Below are 19,627 nucleotides of genomic sequence, written 5' to 3'. Positions count from 1 at the left end.
AAGTTATATTTATGTAGTTACTTACCAAGCACATCTAAATTATATTAAAGTAACCAAAATATCTTTACAATCCCCAAGGCATGCCACAACTCTTGAGCACCCTAATCCTTGGAAATTGGAAATTGAAATTTTGGCATGCCCTAGCTCCCAAACACTGTTAGTACCAAAAAGGCGGTTGTAGCCAAATGCCTGATGACTGATATTATATTTATGAAATATTATATAGCAAGAGCCATGGTGGTGCAGTGGTTAGAATACTACACTGCAGGCTACTTCTGCTGATTGTCGGCTGCCAGAAGTTCTGCATTGTGTGTCTTACCAGTTCAAGGTTGACTCAGATTTCCATCCTTCCGAGACTGAGGATGCAGATTGTTGTGGGCAATATGCTGACACTATAAACAGCTTAGAGAGGGCTATAAAGCACTGTGAAGTGGTATATAAGTATTAAGTGCTATTGCTTTGTTGTTATTGTTAGTTGCGAAGTCGTGTCTGACCCATTGCAACCCCATGGACAATGTTCCTCCAAGCCTTTCTGTCCTCTACCATCCCCCAGAGTCCATTTAAGCTCATGCAGACTGCTTCAGTGACTCCATCCAGCCACCTCATTCTCTGTCACCCTCTTTTTTTGTCCTCAATTATTCCCAGTATTAGGCTCGTCTCCAGTAAGTCCTTCCTTCTCATTAGGTGGCCAAAGTATTTGAAATTCATCTTCAGGATCTGGCCTTCTAAAGAGCAGTCAGGGTTGATTTCCTCTAGGACTGAGCAGTTTGATTGCCTTGCATGCAGTCCAAGGGACTCGCAGGAGTCTTCTCCAGCACCATAGTTCAAAGGTCTCAATTCTTCGGCGCTCAGCCTTCCTTATGGTCCAACTTTCACAGCCATACATTGCAACTGGAAAAACCATAGCCTTGATTATACACACTTTTGTTTGCAGGGTGATGTCTCTTTTTAGTATGCTGTCTAGATTTGCCAGAGCTTTCCTCCCCAGGAGCAAGCGTCTTTTAATTTCTTGGCTGTAGTCCCCATGCTATTGCTACCAGTAGATACATAGATGGGAAATAATTCTCATCAATGAGTAGATACATTTCAGTTTATTATCTAGTTGCATTTTAAATAAGCCTCTTGATTTGTCCTGATTTTTTAAAGTGAAAAATTAGAGCACACCATAAAGGAATTTAAAGTGTATGTGGTGTATGGATGCTTAACATTTAACTTTTTTTGCTGATAAGAGAATGTAGCAGTCCAGGTCTGAAGAAAATAAGATTTCATACACAGAAAAGTAAAAATAGCAACGTCCCTCTCCCTCTCATTCTTCCTTCCAGGAAGGTTGTTTTACCAACTCTTTTTCATATTTCAGGAGGATATGATTAAGCACCGAAAGGATTTTATAGTAAAACTAATGTAGGTCAGTATTGTGAAATACTGATTGTGAGGACACCAAATAATAAAGAGAGAGAAGGCAAGCATATTTCATACACAGGGATGTAGAAAACAACATAATCCAATATAAGCAGGAGAACGTGAACTCTAAAATGCTGCAAAAGAAGTTTAATATAATTAGGAATTGCATCTGATGAAATTTCTTTCCTTAGAAAAGTGCATTCTTCTAAGGTTTTGGATTTACTGTAACATTTATCATAAATTTGATCCTGTTGCATATATATTTTCTTGTATGTTGGCTTAAGAATTCAAAAATGTAAATCTTGCTTTTCAAAAAGAAACACTTTTCAACTGGATTATAAATATTATTGACAACAAATGCACTCATCTACTAGTAAAAATATTTTGTCCCAAATTATAGTCCAATGCTTTCAAAGAATAAGGGAACTTAAAATGGGATTTATTTTCACAAGTTGAAATCATTCCAAAGGACAGATGATATGACAGAGAAGGCTCTCTTCCAGATCTGATAAGTGGAATTGTTTAATAGAAGGAGCCTGGAGAACATCAACACTGCTGATTGACACTGTACCCAGACAGATAGAGGAGTTAGGTGGTCTCACAGGTAATCAGATGACACACCATATAGCTTCTTATAGGTAACAACCAGTATCTTCAATTGCACCCAGAAGCAATGATGTTACAAAGGCATATTGAAGTATGCTTATTATTGCCTGAGCAGCTGCATTCTGGACCAAGTGAAGCTTCTGGATGGTCTTCAAAGACAGTCCATTTAGAATGCATTGTGATAATCAAGTCACAGGATAACCAGGGCACAAGTGGCCATCTGAAGAGCATCCTAATTTTAATACAATAAAATTAGTGCAAAAGCTTCCCTGGCCACAGCTACAACTTACTAATCAAGTGATATGAGTCCAGGAAGGTTCCCAGATTGTGCATCCAAGATTAAAGGTGGAACTTGCTAAGATTTGGGTAGCCCAAATACAACAGCCTTCAAGCACTGACACAATCTTGAAAGTTTTTCTTCTTCTTCCATTGCATTTATATCTCACCTTTCCTTTGAAAGTTCCCAACCATATATAGCAATATCATTTCATTTTATTATCCCTAAAAAACGTAGATTGGGCTGAGTGTGAGTGAATGGCCTAAAGGCACCAAGTAAGCAATATAAACAATGTAAGGATTTGAACTTGTATCATATAACTCTACAATACCTGAATTCTTTGTCTTGTTCCTTACATCTCAAATGTTTTTCTTAATGACCAATGTAGCAATTTTTCTTCTTCCACATTATATTCAGATAGGACTACTGATCTAACACAGCCTGTTTCTCAGAATCATTTTCCTGATCTTAGCCATATTTGTGTCTACTATAGGTAAGAACCATCATACAATTGTTCAAGATTGTCCACATATTTGTCACAAAATAACAAACTACCAAGTTTGTCCCATAGGTGACCTACAAGGAGTCTTTTGTCTGTTTGATTTTTTTTTAAATAAGGCTTGCCGGGATGAAAAAGGGTAATTAATCTAAATATGAAGTAGCATAGATCCTTTTAACAATATTGTGTGAAAAAGTGCCATAGAAGTGGCTGCAATTCAACTTCTGTAAAGACACCAGTGTTGAATTTTGTAACATAACCATTTGTTTATTCCACAATATAAACTGCAACATTTGATACAAGCTACCAAAAAAGAAAAAGCCAAAATACAGCTGTGGCCATTACTTTACAGAGCTTTCCTGTCTCCTACATCGCTAGTGTCATTAGTGATACTAGAACCTAAACATTTGCTTTCTGTACATTAACCAATGCTAAAAGCACCAACACGCTGTTTGGAATTATAATTCCAGTCACTGAAAGCAGACACAGAAGTTATTGCTCAGATAAATAAATCTAGTCTACAAAATCAAAATGAAGGAAATCTAACATTTTAAAAAATGTTCAAGAGTAAACAGGGATTGCTTCAAAAAGAGAATTATGGGGATGCTTAGTGCATTGCTTTGCACCTAAACGGAGTTAAACGATTTAAGTGTGCTGGTAAATTCCAAAGAGGTAATTGAATGCTATACATGAAAAGGTGCACATCTTGATGCCTTCCAAACTGGCGAAAACCCCCAGACCAAAAGAGTCATTTCAAACCTTAATAACCACAAACAGTTTAAAGAATAAAAATACAAAAGTGTCAAATTGTTTTAAGTCTGAAAAAATGATCCCATGAGGACAGAAGTAGCACCATTTGCAATGTGGCTCTAAGACCAGCCCAGTGGCTTTATGGAGAAAAATCTCTTTCTCTTCTACAGTCCCAAATGATCATCAAATGATTTACTTTCGATATGGAGAATCCTTTCTGGTACAGCTTGTACAAATATAGTCTTCTTTTTCTGCCATCTCTGGAGAAACACCCACACACACTTGATGAAACCACTGGTTGCAGCAGCCATCACACTGGACCCAGTCCACCTAGACAGAAAAAATCCAAAAAAGTCCTCAATATATAGCATTATTATATAAGTCTGTTTATACTGTCAAAATTTCAACAATATATGCCATGCTACCCCCAAGGCCTAATTCTGAATACTATGCCTTAAGAAAGAGTTAGATAACTAAGATCCTCCAACAGTATAGAAAACGAAATGCTAATTTTCTATAGAGATAAAATGAACCATGTGGGAATATTATTATTTAAGAGACTTAAATCATTCTAATGGTCTTAAAATGTGAGATATATATTACAGGTGAATGCGAGAAGAAATTTGTTGATGATAAAAGCAGCTTAACAACGAACTAGCTATCAGGATTGCTGGTTTTGCCCTTCAATGAAAATTTGTGAGCAGATGGGACAGTTGTTCAAAAATAACTTAACTCTGAATTCCCTTAATTAATCCTTCTATTATGTCCTGTATTTTTTATTCCATTTACTCCACAAGTTTTTGTTTCAATTTACCTCATCACCTTCAGGCTGTAGACAGTTGTCAGCTGGACAAATGGCATTCTCATCTTCAGAGTCTTCCTGTTCAGAGAATGACATTTCTGAAAAAAGCAACTGACTTTCGCCAGTATGCTGAATGTCAAACAGCCCCTCTCTTTCTAATTTGCTCAGCTCCCTCAAATGAGTCAATTTCATTTTTTTCTTGTTTGGAGCTATTTTTCTTACTCTTGCTCTCATCTCACTGCAGAATTTCTCTCTTTCAAAGCGTCTCTTCAGCTTCTTTTCCATAGAACAAATTCCATCTCTCTTCCCTTGACAATCATTCTACAAGAAACATATTTTAAATTAAGTACTACATAACCATTACTTATAATTATTTTTTTTCATGCAGCAATTCTCTGTGTACAATATAAAAAGCGTATTTGTAGCAATGTACTAAACTTTGGATAATTATAGAAATAACCTGTACTTTGTCTTGTGTAGCTTTGCAATGTCTTTTTCTTAGTGCTTATTTGGCTTGAATAAAAATTAATACATATTTAAAAATTTGGGAAAGGGATTGTGTGTTATCTGGTAAACATGGATTCTCCTTCTAACCAGTATTTTCACTTTTGCATTGGTATCAAAGCCTACAATTTTCTTTTCTTTGGCGAGAAATATGCCTTCACTATAGGCAAAGTTTATGTCTCATGGAAAGCCCTGGGGGCCACAAGTGGTGTTTAACTTTTTGCAGTATTTCCTAATAGTGGTCTATATTGTTCATGTCACCAGTCACCCCTTCTCATTTCCCCTCTATCTTCACAGTGCTTGCTTCCCCAGGTATTAGAGAATAGAATATGGAAGGCCAAGTAAGCAATCAATAACTATTTTCTAATATTCAAGAGGCCAAAAGGTGGAACAATGGATTTAAGTTATACACGAAAGCAGAATGTTAGAATAAATTTCCTAACAGAAGTAGAATTTCAGAAATAGAATCAATTATCCAGAGAAGCTGTAGGTTCCCTTCAATGGATATGTTCCAAGAAAGGATAGATAGCTATCTATGAAAGCTCCTTCAATTTTCATCCCTACACTGAACAGGAAAAGATGGGATGGCATCTTCTAAATTCTACATGAAAACTTGATGGCCCCTCTTCATTATAGCCATTGCCACAGAAAGTCAGAAAGCACAATGGTGCTGTTTAGGAGGGATATACAAGAAGAGTGAGATTGTCCGGTGGAGTCTTCCTAGTGGTTGGTAAGCATGATAAAAAGAGAAAAGTCAAAAGAGTGTCTGCATTAATTTAGTTAAATCCTCATAAAAGTATTCAGGATCCCACTCATCGCACTCATAATGTCATGCTGAGGAATGAGCCAAGAAATGTACAACTGTTACAGCAGGAAAATCACCATGGACACATTGATGTGTATACCCTGATTAGCCACGTCTACAATGCTTGTGTCAATTTTTAACATTCTGAAAATACCCTTGATTATTCTTTTATAGCAATTTTTTTTTTAAAAAAAAAAACTACTCTTCCAGAAACTTGTGCCCAGGGAATGCTAGTTTCTTAGAGTCTAGTTCAGTACTTACTTTTTCACTTGTTGGTCCTACTGACTTTTCCTTTGTAAATAAGATCTCATATAGTTCTTGTATTTCAGGTAGTGATACTTGTAGTAATTGGGCTTCCATCATTAGCTCATTCAATTCTGTACTTATGGCTACAACAAATCCAATATGGATTTTTTTTTAATTCTCCAGAGGTGACAAAGGAAATTCATTTTACAAACACAATATATTTGTATAATCATGTACATACACACGTGCATGCATGCATGCATACATACATAAACATACATTATATCTTATCCATAAATATTTGATTTATAACCACAAAATGAGAAAGATTCAAATCAATCTGAATTAAAGATTGAATAGAAAAACAGAGTACAAAAGATGCAAAAATTAAACAATGCTAAGAAACAGTTCCAGACATCCCTCATCAATTATCACTCTGTAGGATCACAAAACAGGACATGGCCTATTCAAAAAGAGTCTAGGAGAACTTGTTGTGACCAACTCACAACAGCCATTTCGTTGTGGCCAACTTGCCACAGGACACCTTTCCATAGCCAATTTGTCAAGGGAAAATTCACCAAACTCAATGTGATAAAAATCTGTCACTGTTTCATTATTTTCATTTTTGTCCATTTTCACAAAAATGGAATGTCAAAGAAACAGTAGCGGATAACATCACATTGAGTTATCCTGCGTGAAGCTCATGGTGAATTGGCTCATGGTGCATGTATGGTTGTCTCATGGTGAATTGGCCGTGACGAGTTGTCCCATGGAGATCTGGTCATGGCAAGATGGCCATAACAAGTTGGCCATGGTGAGTTATCCCATTCTGGTCCAAAAAGCTAGGTTTTCAATGCTTTTCTAAGATAGAGCAGCGAGGCAGCCAAATGAAATAATACTCTAGAAGGCGTGAGTGGCAACAGAGAAGGCCTGCCTCTTGAGATTCTACAAGATGTATTGATTGGTTGATTTTAGAACTGAATAAGGTTGTTCTACTCTAAACAGCTCTGGATAAGGTACAATACATTTTATCATACAATGCATTTATGGCAACACATGTGCCATAAAAAAATCCCAACAATTAAAATACCGCCAAATATGAAAGACCCACCAGCTTCTTTAACCGGGGATGTAGCCAGATTTTCTGGCTATTTTTAATACAAGCAGGGTGGGGACAAGCTATATCTTGGGAGGGATAGTATTCCAAGGGCAAGTGCTATGACGAAAGTGTATACTTCCTAATCTCCATCAGATAGTGTTATTTAACTGAGAAGGCCTGGGGCACACCCATCCTATCAGATCTCATAGGATGGTGAGAGACATGAGAGATCCCATATGTATTTAGGATTTTATACTTCAATACCAGGAAGTAAAAATACTTACTATGAAGGGGGATGCAATTTTGTCCTGTAGAAAAAGGTGAATGCAAATGTATTGATCTGTTATTCCACTCATGAGGCAATGAGAAAGATGTGGCACCAATTGTCTGTGAAACCTGATTTTAAAAAAATTAAACACATTTTTATTGTAATAATCTATAAAGAAAAAAATTAATTACAGAATTATAGCTGTCATTTTGTACCAATTATTTGGACATATCTCTAACAATTTCTGGTCCATTGCATTTACTCCCATACTTATCGGCTTTTCACCCACGTAAACCAGGGAGTGACCCGAACAGTTTGAGAGCATGTATGTTATTATCCACTTTTAATGTCAGTACTTTTAAAATATATTGTAAAAAGTAATGTGTATTGCTGGTCTTTGACCGTAATGAAGATATATACTATACATTATCAATGTGGCCCTTTCCTCTCTACAAGTTGTACAGGTCCGCTTTATACTATGAATAATTACTTTTATGGAATCAATTGCATAAATAGCCATAGGCTTAGATTATATTAAAAGATAATTAAACTGAGAAGACATCTATCAATAGCTATTACCAATAAACAAGAAATAATTAATGAAAAACAGTTACTCAAGGAAAGGAGCAGTATCAATTGCTTCTGCATCTTATGCAGAGATAACACCGCAGATCACCAGGAAAAACACTAGACAGACTTTGCTCTGAATAAGTCTTTTTCTTATATTATTATTCTTTTCCTTCTTTTTCCAAATTCCCATTCCCTCCCCAGTCAGAAGATTTGGTCCAAGATTAACTGAGTTTGAGACTGACTGTCTCAAGTAACATCAGAATAGCTGACTGAAAAGTACTCTCAAAGTCCAAAGCAAAGGGATTGTTATATACAACTTCACTATAACAACCACCCAGATCGGAAAGAAAAAAGATCCAAGGAAACGTTATATATTCACTTCTATATGATGTTTTTACAGTGACATCAAGTAGCTGAAATCTGTAGATAAAACTGGTAAAGGGCAATATTTATCTGACTATCAATTGCTCAGAATTTAATACTGTGCAACTAGTATGTTTATTATTGGATCAGGCATGTTCACCCATTTATATACACACTATATTCCTCCGCACACTGTATACTGCACTGTTGAGTTAATGAGGCTTTTATTTACCATTCCAACAACTCATTGGCCACTATCCATTCTGAAGGAATGGACAGAATCCTCACAGCTGTCAGTTCAGCTACTTGTGTTCAGGGCTGACACTTCTGGTTAAGGCCTCCAGAAGATGACATGCAATTGGGTCCAAGCCACGGTTAACACTGCAAGACAGAATGATGCCATATACCCTGAAGGACATGGCTGTGGCGTGCTTTGTGGGGTGCCTCAGAGTTTCGTTCTGTTCCTATTTAAAATCTATATGCAACTGCTAAGTAATTTCATCCATTGGTAAGAAGCTAAATATCGTCAGTATGCTGATGATATTCAATTATATATCATAGTCCTAGGCAGGCAGGCAATGCCATTCAGGTGCCAACCCAGTATCTAGCTATAAGAGTCTACATGGGAAGAAAATGGATCCAATATAACCTTGCTAAGACAGAATGATTTGGAGTTTTTGGCCTTTGTGGAGTTCAAGAACTGTATTTGAATTCTTGATGGGGGTAGCACTCCTATGGACAGAGCTGGTCTACAATTGTGGATTCTCTGAGACTCATGGCTCCTTCTTGAGGGACAAATGAGAGTTGTGAATAGGAAGCTTTTGCAAAGATCCATTATGCAGCAATTGTGCTCATTGATGAATTGAGAAGTTTTGCTCTAAGTCACTCATGTCTTGATCACTTCTCAGTTCAATTACTGCACTATACTCTACGTGGGCTTGCCCTTGAAAGCCAACTAGAAATTACAACTAGTCTAGAACTCAGCGGTGTTTGCAGCTGCCCCTCAGTTTGCCCATTATCATACCACTGTTTGAATTGCACTGACTTCCATTTTCTTTCCAGGTACAATTCAAGGTGCTGCTTATCACAGTGAAAAATCTACACTGGCAGAGTTTCAGGTGAAAATTTTCTGCCTGCTCCACTGCCTGCACACACTCCAGGTTGCTTCTCTCAAATACGGTCTTCTGGTGATACCTAGAAAGCATATTGTCTTAATAGTAGCTTTTGCCCTTCGGAAAATTCTCCCGCCTGAAATCTGGCACGCCCCCTCTCTTTTAGCTGTCCAGAAAGCATTATAAAGATGGTTTTCCTCCCAGGTGTTGTGATAGGGTGAGGCTGGATCCTAGCAATTGTGGTTTCTCATGTATTGAAGAATGTTGGTTTAAGAGTAGTGGCAGTTAGCTGTTTTCCAGGATATTCTTAACTATTGTTCTTTATGTTGTTATCACTGGTGCTATGAGCTGCCATGAGTTATTAGTTTGGCAGAGGGAGGGAGAGAGGGAGGGAGGGAGGAAGGAAGGAAAGGGAGGGAAGGATCTGTTGTATCACTTTTCCCCCTTCAAATCCACATCTCTGCAGGACTCTATACCTAGCTGATCAACTAACAATTTGGAAAATCACTATAAATGTTTATACTCTGCAGGCCACATATCCATTAAATTGATTTTTTTTGCTCTTATTTATCTAAAAAGTAAAATGTAGAAGCATTCATGCTGGTGTTCATATAGCACTTTGCTAGGATATAACTAGAATCTTACCTTATTGGTCTCTTGCAACTGGCCTGCCACGGTTTGCCATTTGCTGTACAATATCCCTGAGTCCACTTTGTTTGCTAAAAGTTTTATATTCCCTGAGGATAACATTTGTTGTGCTCTATGTTGCCAGTTCACGGTTCTCTCTATCATATACCGTAAGGCATCTCCCTCAGGCAGTCTCACCCGAATTCGCTGTAAAGAAGCCAGTAAAGGTAGAATCTTTTCTAAAGGTGGCTTTTCAGACCTATGGCAGTGAGGGCAAAGCCATACCCAAGGTCCCTGCAAATTGCTGGACACTGAAACACAGCTGGTATGGAACATTCCTCTGCACAGCTCACACTGTATCATTGGTGCTGCCGGCTCTCTCTGACAGAGGCAAACTTTGATCTCTACATTCTGTTCATCAGAAAAGATTTTTTCTTCATTTATTGCTCTCAGAGAATGCAGTGCTTCCATTTCTTTTAGACGAGCTTCACCAAGCATGGCCATCTGATAACAAATTACATGAAAATTATTTAGAGACATTTTTTTTAAAAAAAGTCCCTAAAATGTTCAGTTACAATTTGCTACAACTCTTGCAAAAAAAAAGTTCTAAGAAAAATGAATCTTTTTGAAATAGTTCACATTCTGCCATTTGGACAACGGTTAAGGTAATTTTAGATGCCAGAATGCAAAGCTTTACTTTTCTTCACAGAATGCATTCAATTAAATGGATAGAAAATCTGATTTTACTTTAGTAACATCAAGAATATATGTTAGTATTCGAAGCAAAAAATGTACAGTTCTGCCTCTGAAAGAATGGAAAAAGAAGCTTCATAAAATAACAAGCTTTATAAGCACGTAAGTTCATTAAACACATTTCAGAATGAATACATACCGCAGCTGCAGTTTCTTTACATTCAGATAATGCTCTTTCTAATTCACATAAGCTCTCAAGTTTGGGGCTCTTTTTTTTCCCATTTGGAACGGATTCTTTTGTTTTCTTTGTTTTTCTTTTAAATCCTGATGTCCCAATATCACATCTTGGACATAACACCTGGCAAAAATTAAAATTGTCATATTTTCTTCTTGTGTAACACAGAGCAATGTGTTCTACTAAGCCTGCTCTGGAGGAATGAGAGACCATTCGATAATTATATATAATACATACATTATCTATTTCTAAAAGCCTTCATGCAAATTTGAAGTTACCCAGATTAAAATGCCAACATGCAATTTAAAGATTGGCAGGTACTTCCAAAATTTTACAAAATAATTAATAGAACTAAGCCAGGGAGGGGGGGAAATGTTTGCCTACAATACCAATAACTGAATACCCTGGATTGTAGCATGTTTTTTTTTCCTTCCTCATATACATCTATGAGCCTTGACAATTGAAAGAGAAATATTCCACAGCATAATCCTTCCCAATCATCAACTAAAGTGCTTTCTTTAGGTTCACCTACATGATCTGCCAGCACAAACACACACAGAAATAAGCATAAAAGATTCCTCATGTGAGGGCAGAACACTTAGCCTAAGATCAGATGATCCATTAAAATAATACTCTACTTGTGACAAGCACCCTGCCCAAAGTGTGAGACTAAACTCCTTGTACTGCATGGGCAGATAAAAATAGCACGAAACCCAAACCTTGCTTCTACTTTAAATAAGGCTTGAATTTTGCACTGAGAAGTTGCTAGCTTTCTTCTTTGTTGACATTTCTAGTTCATGTTTAAAAAAAGAGAGAAAAAGTCCAAGGAGGTGTTTTACATTACAACCTACAATGCTTCTAGTTCCATTATTGGCCAGGGCAAGCCTAAGATCTCAGAAAGAGTGTTCATCTTGTAAATACAATAATACAATAGTAGAGTTGGAAGGGACCTTGGAGGTCTTCTAGTCCAACCCCCTGCCTAGGCAGGAAACCCTATACCGTTTCAGACAAATAGCTATCCAACATCTTCTTAAAGACTTCCAGTGTTGGGGCATTCACAACTTCTGGAGGCAAGCTGTTCCACTGATTAATTGTTCTCACTGTCAGGAAATTTCTCCTCAGTTCCAAGTTGCTTCTCTCCTTGATTAGTTTCCACCCATTGCTTCTTGTTCTACCCTCAGGTGCTTTGGAGAATAGTTTGACTCCCTCTTCTTTGTGGCAGTCAAACTATTCTCCATGCCAATCAAGCATTTGACCAAACCTTAATTCTTAATTATCATTTGTTTAATTACTATGATAGCCCTAGATAAATTATCTATTCAGAGTAAATGTGGAAATAAATTACCTCCAGAAGAGAATAGGAAGAGTCCTCAGACAAGAAAGTATTGCTTGCACACTCTTTCCAAACTTGAACTTCAGCTACTAAAGACTCCAGTCTTGGCAGATAATCCAGATGAACAGGAATAGAGCGACTTCTTGTGATAAGTTCTACAAGCATATCCAACACAGGTACACGTCCACCAGCCTAATAAGGGAGAAATGTTACATTCAGTGAAGAATATTACAATGAAGTTGAAGATATACAAAATGAAACCAGACATTAGATAAGAGCAGTCATTTTTGCTTTTATAATGTTTTATATTACTTATCATTGTAAGTAATAATCAACTATATTACTGCTTTTATCATTTGTTATAGCTATAAAAACAGGCTATTAGAAATATGGATTTTTTAAAATAAAAAAATGTGTATCTATATTGCTGCAGTAGCCTTATACGTTTTATAACATACAAGAAGAAGTCTTCTACTTTGTTGGTTTTTTAAAGAGGACTCATTACTCTTTTTTAAGGAAATGTCATTTACAGTACATATTACAGCAACTGCTTATAATCAAACATCAGAGATCTCAGAAATAAAAGTATAGTGAAATTAAAGCATCACTTGCAATTATTAGATTCTTCTTCCTACCTGGAGGCTCTCCACTTCTTGTAGCCAGTCTTTGGCCTTCTTTACAGCATCTTTCAAAGCTATTCCATTTGGAAGATAAGCAGGGATAACATCTATTTCCTTCACTGCTGCTTCAAGACTGCTTAATGTCTGTCGTGGCCTTAAAAGTAAAGAAAAAAATAAGAGTTCTGTCAGGCTTCCCAAATTCAAAGGTTTCTAAAAAATGTTCACTATGACACCATACGTTAAAGTTTGAATTATACATTTATGGGTTTTAAAAAAAGAGTTAAAACTTTGTTGCATTCCTCAGTGTGGCATATTATAGTGTGAACTTGCTATGAAACCATAAAACTTTTATGTATGACTTGCTTTAGTCCCCAAATTCAAACTTTTTGATATTGTTAGATTGCAGCTCTAATCCCTGATTACTGAACATGCTTGTTAGCAATTCAGTACTGGAAATAGTTGGCTTTTGGAAGAGCATAGGCAACCTGATGGATCAGGTTGTCTTCAACTCTCATCAACATAGCCAGCGGAAAGAGAGTATTGGGAGCTGCAATCCAAATACCTTAAACTTCCAAGGTGGCACTATCACAGGACAATGCAAGTGTCTGGCATGATGTGAATGCCTGCGGAGCATGTCAACATTGGCATTCTGGGAAGTTAGCAAGTAAAGTTGCAAATGGCAATCACATAACCACAAAGCACTGCAACCAGTCTTGAATGAGAAGCAGTTGGCAAGCAGAATGCAATCATATGACTGCAGGGTGCTGGGACAATCAGAGCTGGAAGAACCAGTAGTAACCACTATTGGCTCATAACTTCAAACTGTCTCTGAATGAATGGTTGTATGTCGAAGACTACCTGTACTATGTAAAACCATTTCCCTTCCTTTATTTTAAACATTAAGTAACTTACATTCTCAAGGTAATATTTAAAATAAGAATCAACAATGAAATTGCTAACAGAATATGAATTATTGGTTACCAAAGAGAGATACCTTTCTTCTACTAAAAATACAATTTTGATGTTGCTTTTTTTAACACTAGCAGAACACTTTTTTCATTTTTATTGTAGGCTGAGGAAAAATAATAACTTAAATCACTGAAAAGCAATGGGAATTTTAAGAGTTCTGAAACACAAAGTCTCATTTTCTACCTGGCTTTTATCAGAGTTCTAGCCTTGTCATCCCAGTGTTCAGACACTGTTAAAAGTTCTTGGAGCCTGGCCATTGCCTTCTCAACTGCAGGATGAGGTGCTAGTCCAACACCAGAGTCTATGAGTCTTCTCATATCATCAAGAGTAAGAGAAGTGTGGTCCAAGCAAATATTTTGCACATCTTCCAACCAACGTGCTTGTTCTAAGCGTATTCTTAATTCACCAAGCTGAGGGAGGTCAACATCAAAGTCAAAACTGACTTCTACAAGTTCTTGTAGTTTTGAAGCACTGGGGATTTCTTCAGAGAGAAGTTTTTCACTGTATTTCTGAAAGTCTTCTACACGATTAAGAAGATCCTAAAATATGAAGCAGTGAGAATAAGTAAAAAAACAAAATTCTCAAACCAGAACTGTAGCTATTTTAAAAATTATTTTAACAGCATCTTGCATTTACTGAAAAAAAATGTGTATTACTTCTGCAACTAAGTGACAAACAAATCAGAATGCAAGGTATGCTTCTCTCAAAATTATTTACACTACAGTCTGAATTAATAATGTTTAAGGATTTAACAATTCTTCATTAGATTTGCAGTGGAGCATCCTGCCCTGTGTCTAAATGGATCAGATTGGATAAATCAAGAGAAAATAAAATGCTAAAACAGTTTTTAAAGTGGTTATATAAACAATCTGGCTTCATCATAGGTCTCATATTGGTTGTGGATAGGTTCGGACTGAACCCGAGGCAATATCTGTCACTTGGGGCTCTCCTAAAGCATTCTGCTCAATTGGCAAATAAAGGCCATGAAATTCCTGTTAGTTCATACAATTTATTAACTGGTTTATACCAATCAGATCTACAATGATATTTACTTATTCAAGTTCCTGAATCTTTGAAAATATAAAAAGGTATATTTATATTTATTATTTGGAGGAAAAAAAATTCTAGTTTATTCCATTGATAATTCCAAGTTACCTTCAGTAGTGTTGTTTGGTTAAGAGCACATGGTAAAGCATGCAGTTGCTTAACAAATAAGCGGAGTTCATTCACGGTCAACTGATTTTGAGATTTTCCTCCTCCAGACCGGTATCTGCAATTACACCGAAAAGTTTTATACCACTAAAGGGTACATTAAATACATTTATCTTGTTATTTCATCTTTATTCAACTAACTTATTAAAACAATACTTGTTAATATGTAAATATTTTTCTCAAACCAGCCATCCATTAGAATCATAATCATGTGAACAAATTTTTATGGTCCATGTTTTCTGTGTTAGCAATCCAATTCTGCTGTCATGTCATCATCAATTAGAACAGGAATGCACAATATGTGACACCTGAAAATTTTGCATACAACTCCTCCAGCATCATGGCCTCCTTTGAGGACCACACTTAGGTATTTCCACCAAGCCCTCTGCACAGTTCAGCTAGGCCCTGGTGTCCACCAGCCTGAGATCTTAAACCCAAAATTGTGATATAAACCACCAAAATGTAATGTGCAGTTAACTTAAATGGCAGATAGGGATGTACAAATTGTACAAATATCCTAACTTTACGGTGGAAATCTGAGATGGTAGAAAACTTAAGATATATGTAAGAAGTAATTCTGATCAGCCTAATTACAGTTGGATAAAAACTATTAGAGAAATCTAAGAGTACTGAAACATTTTGTGAAATGCATGAGGACTTTTCCAAGGCCAAACCAGTGTTTGTGTGTGTGGAGGTGGGTGTACATAAGCGCATGTTCATGCTGCCATTCAGATAGTAGTTAAAATATCTTGTTGCAAAATCCATAGTTACAATTTTTTATGTTCTCCCAAGATGCTATTAAATATATAAAGAAGAGTGTGAAATGCATCCACTCTCCTATAAAAGCTTTGCATTATTGCCTGTTGGGAGTTTAATAACTCACTTGGATTTGGGAAACAGTTTTTTAAATAGGTCTTATTGTCTTGGTCAGGGTTACTAACTGGAAGCAGCAAAGCAACATTATTTAATGTATAAATACTTTGGATTAGATTAAAAATTACTTCAGTGGACTTTTTTTTGCCTATTCGAGACATTTTATTCATCTTGTTATGCTAACAAAGTGGCAATGCAAGAAGGGACAATGAATGGGTAGAAAGGAATAAGAATGAAAACGTGGATGAATGAAATCCTCAAACACAAGATGAGAAAATTAAAAACAAAAGCATACAAAGCATATGAAGCTATGTATTCATTTGGTGGAAACAAGGATATTTGGAAACATAGAATACTATGGGAAGGTATCATGAATGTTGTCGGCAAAACCTATATTAAACAATATTTCCTTTTACTATGTCTTGATTTCTTTGATTTACTTACTCCTTTGTGCATTGCATAGTGTTATTTATTTTGAAAGGAAACTGCACAATAGGTATGCACAAAGGCAAGTTTCAGTGCCAACAGTAACTGTGACACATATAGTGTTTCCAAACACACACCACAGGAATCTAAACTACCCATAAAAACATACCTTGTTTGCCTCTTGCCATTGAGAAGTTGCTGTGCAACCGAGGCACATTTCTCTGCATCCTGAGTAACTAATCGAAGATGTCGCAATAAATCATTGTCTGGAAACTTTCTTATTTCTGATTCTTCAATTAAAGCTTTGAAATTCATGAGACCTTTAGGAGGATAACAGTTTTTAGTTAAGAAATGTCATTTTTTATTATTACATTATTGCACATTCCTATATACATTCCTATATTCCTATGCATCATCTTTGTACAGTTAATTCTATCCATCCATTTTGAATATTTTGAGAAGGCCTACTGAGTGTCTCTTCTTGAAAGATTCAAGATTCAATTGAAACATAGGCTCTCTCTCCAGTAGGGCCTGCTTTATGGAATGTTATCACTAAAGGCTCAGACATGTCTTTGCTTCTTACGTTCAAAGTATCTCCCTTTTTCAATAAGCATTTAGCTCTCTTTGGTTGATTTTTATTTTATTGGTTGGTTTTATATGCCACCTGTTGAGGGATGAATCCTCCGTGTGTGTGTGTGTGTGTGTGTGTGTGTGTGTATTTTTCATGCATCTGTATTATTTACATTTGTTTTTACTCCATTCTTATACATCACCCAGTTGAAAGTTAACATAAATTTAAAAAATTAAATTTATGATTGCTTGGTTATTTTGCTATAATCTGATATATTATGTATATTTTCTTAACTAATTTGCTTTAGTTCAACAGGATTCTGGAATAAATATGAATATGATTGGATAATATGATCTCATGATGTTTAACTACAGTGCAAAAAATACAAAAGATACATACTTTTTTTATTATTAACTTTTGCCTCTAAAGCTTCACTGACGTTAGAAGCCCATTCATTGTAAGATTCTGCCCGCAACTTAAGTGCATTCATCATTGGATACAGTTCATCCACTGTATGTCGATACCTGGAGATATTATAGAGTTCAAACCATTATTTATAAATTCTAAATATTCTGGATTTAATTAAAAAAATACTTCTGCAATGCATACAACAGCATGAAACACACTGCTATGGTACAGTAATAATTATGTAGCTGATGCAAAGGGCAGCATCAGCTTTGCCTAGATTAGTTCTACAATGGCATGTTTGCTTGCCTCAGTTTTATAAGCCTTTAAGAGTCACTAAATTTCTAATGTTATGTCAAATTTACAGTATATATTTTAATTTATAAAACTTTCTGATTGGGAAATCGTGTGACAAGGTACAAAATTCCTCCTTTTGACCTCAGTATCAATTTTGATCCATTTCAGATAAAGTAACAAGTCTTCTGGTGGTCAAAGCTATATTAGGACATAAACAAGACATACCTTCTACAGACATACACTGTGCTGAGGTAGTTAATCCTAACCAGTATTTGCCTGTACTGTACTTCCTGCCTTGTTTGGCAGTGTGTGCTGCCCAACAACTCCAAGTAAAAAGATCACAGTTGTTTTTACAACAAGAGGAAGTTGTTGAGAAACAACCCCTGGGAGAATGATAAAGGAAAGACTTGGTGTTTCCTTCCACCAATTCTGAATTTTTTTTAGATATTCTTCTAATAAATTACAACAGTGAATTGGTGGTTCTTCCATTATCATATGTAATTTATAGTAGATTGTACTGTTAAAAAGAGAGGATTTCATGAAACAGAAAAGAGACAAAACACAGAAATAAGATTATGAAAAAAAAATCACAATACTGTGAATATAATAATTCATTTGTTTCTACTTTTATACTAAAACCATAAATCTTCCTTTTCCTTTTTGAAAGATTAATTAACTGCTAACCAAAGGGGCATGTGAGATTTATCTAAGAAGCACGTGAGACTTAACTAAGATGCATGTGGGATTTATGTGCATAATATTGAAAAAAAATAAGATATTTAAAATATGCTTAGTTGTCATAATGAAGCAATACACTTACCCCATTTTATATTGATATATGGGACATGTACAGAGTTCTTCTACGTGATATAAGCATGCCAATAAGTCAGGGTTACAATTACAATAGACTGCAGACATATAGCAAGTGGTTTTACATTTTATGCACTGTCGTTCATCATCGGGCAACACTTCTAAATTAACTCTTTCTGATTCAGTAACACCCTGTAACAGACAATTCACAGAATAGCCATTATGTCAACAAGGAATGATATAATCAGAGTTCGAACAGACATTCTTAATCAAATCCACATCTTGTTCACTGCAGAACTTTCATTACAAGATACTCTTTATTATCGCCAACATTAGCAAACACATTAAAAAGGTTGCTTTGTTCTGTGACCCAATAAGTAACGTTTTGTTTAATAGTTAGCCAAAATTGGTTTCCTTAATTTTTTTACTTATTGATTGTTCAACTCTTGCCTTCTAAATTAATGGTTCTTAATATGAACTATGCCATATTTCTAATTTCTAGTTACCATTTTTCAACAGTGACTATAAGGAAGGTCATATAAATAAATGAGACTCAGAAGGGGGCCATGAGCAAACGTAGGTTAAAAACCCTACTGCAGGTTGTCCTTCACCTACAACCATTCATTTGCTGTGAAGGAAAGACAGGCAAAAAGTACATACATTGGAAGAAGGAAGTCATGATGTACAGCACTTAAGAACTGTTAAGATGCATCCACAGATTCCAATCAGAGACCAGCAAGAGGAACATGAGGCAAAGTCAAAATTATGGCAGAGAGCAGAGCAGCCACTGATATTCAGTTGGAACTCCAAAACAGAAGGAAGTGTAAGAAATACTGTTGCCAAGGTGACCAGCTAAATAAATCAAAGAAGTCAGGAGGTGGCGTTTGGTAGCCAAGGCTGACTTAAGATTTAAACTGACAAGAGTTAAGACATAAGAATGTAGATAAGGACTGGTTCAGACTTGTGGTGCTCAAGCAACTGCAATTCAAAGCACTTGGGTGGTAAGAGGGAAAAGATAAAGATCTGGAAAAGAAGGGAGCTTCAAGTTTAGTTGTTGGGAGACAGTGAAGAGGGGGAAGTCCTTTCCCATTGTAAGAGATGGTTGGGCAATCTTGCTTTCAAACCTGAGTGAAAGGACAGAAGAAAGGATATATGGGAGTGCCTTGGGGTGGAGGTGCTGGTGAAAGTGTAAGGCATTGTTGTAAATAATGTAAACCAGTTTGCCATCTGTAGAACAAAGGCACTGTCCTACAT

The 19,627-nt window shown here is 36.2% G+C and overlaps 1 protein-coding gene across 4 annotated transcripts in view; it reads right to left on the bottom strand.

Moving 5' to 3' along the window:
* Positions 1–3,024: 3,024 nt before the first annotated feature.
* KDM5B (lysine demethylase 5B) overlaps positions 3,025–19,627 on the bottom strand; it is a 55,594-nt gene continuing 38,991 nt past the window's right edge. For 2 of the 4 annotated variants that reach the window (XM_081946985.1, XM_081946986.1), the window contains 13 exons: positions 18,384–18,565; positions 17,261–17,385; positions 16,460–16,610; positions 14,935–15,049; positions 13,963–14,318; positions 12,826–12,964; positions 12,203–12,382; positions 10,822–10,980; positions 9,948–10,433; positions 7,274–7,385; positions 5,906–6,033; positions 4,348–4,656; positions 3,025–3,863 (listed from right to left, as the gene is read on the bottom strand). In XM_081946985.1, the coding sequence (XP_081803111.1) occupies positions 3,726–3,863; positions 4,348–4,656; positions 5,906–6,033; positions 7,274–7,385; positions 9,948–10,433; positions 10,822–10,980; positions 12,203–12,382; positions 12,826–12,964; positions 13,963–14,318; positions 14,935–15,049; positions 16,460–16,610; positions 17,261–17,385; positions 18,384–18,565 (2,580 nt within the window). In that variant the 3' untranslated portion in view covers positions 3,025–3,725. The remainder of the gene's footprint in view (positions 3,864–4,347; positions 4,657–5,905; positions 6,034–7,273; positions 7,386–9,947; positions 10,434–10,821; positions 10,981–12,202; positions 12,383–12,825; positions 12,965–13,962; positions 14,319–14,934; positions 15,050–16,459; positions 16,611–17,260; positions 17,386–18,383; positions 18,566–19,627) is intronic. The other 2 variants (XM_081946987.1, XM_081946988.1) reach the window with 2 other exon arrangements.

This window comes from Natrix helvetica (genome assembly GCF_964273705.1).
Source record: "Natrix helvetica genome assembly, chromosome: 3".
NCBI classification, from domain to species: Eukaryota; Metazoa; Chordata; class Lepidosauria; order Squamata; family Natricidae; genus Natrix; species Natrix helvetica.
Note: the sequence above shows the minus strand (reverse complement) of the source record. Positions and strands in the feature narration are given on the sequence as shown.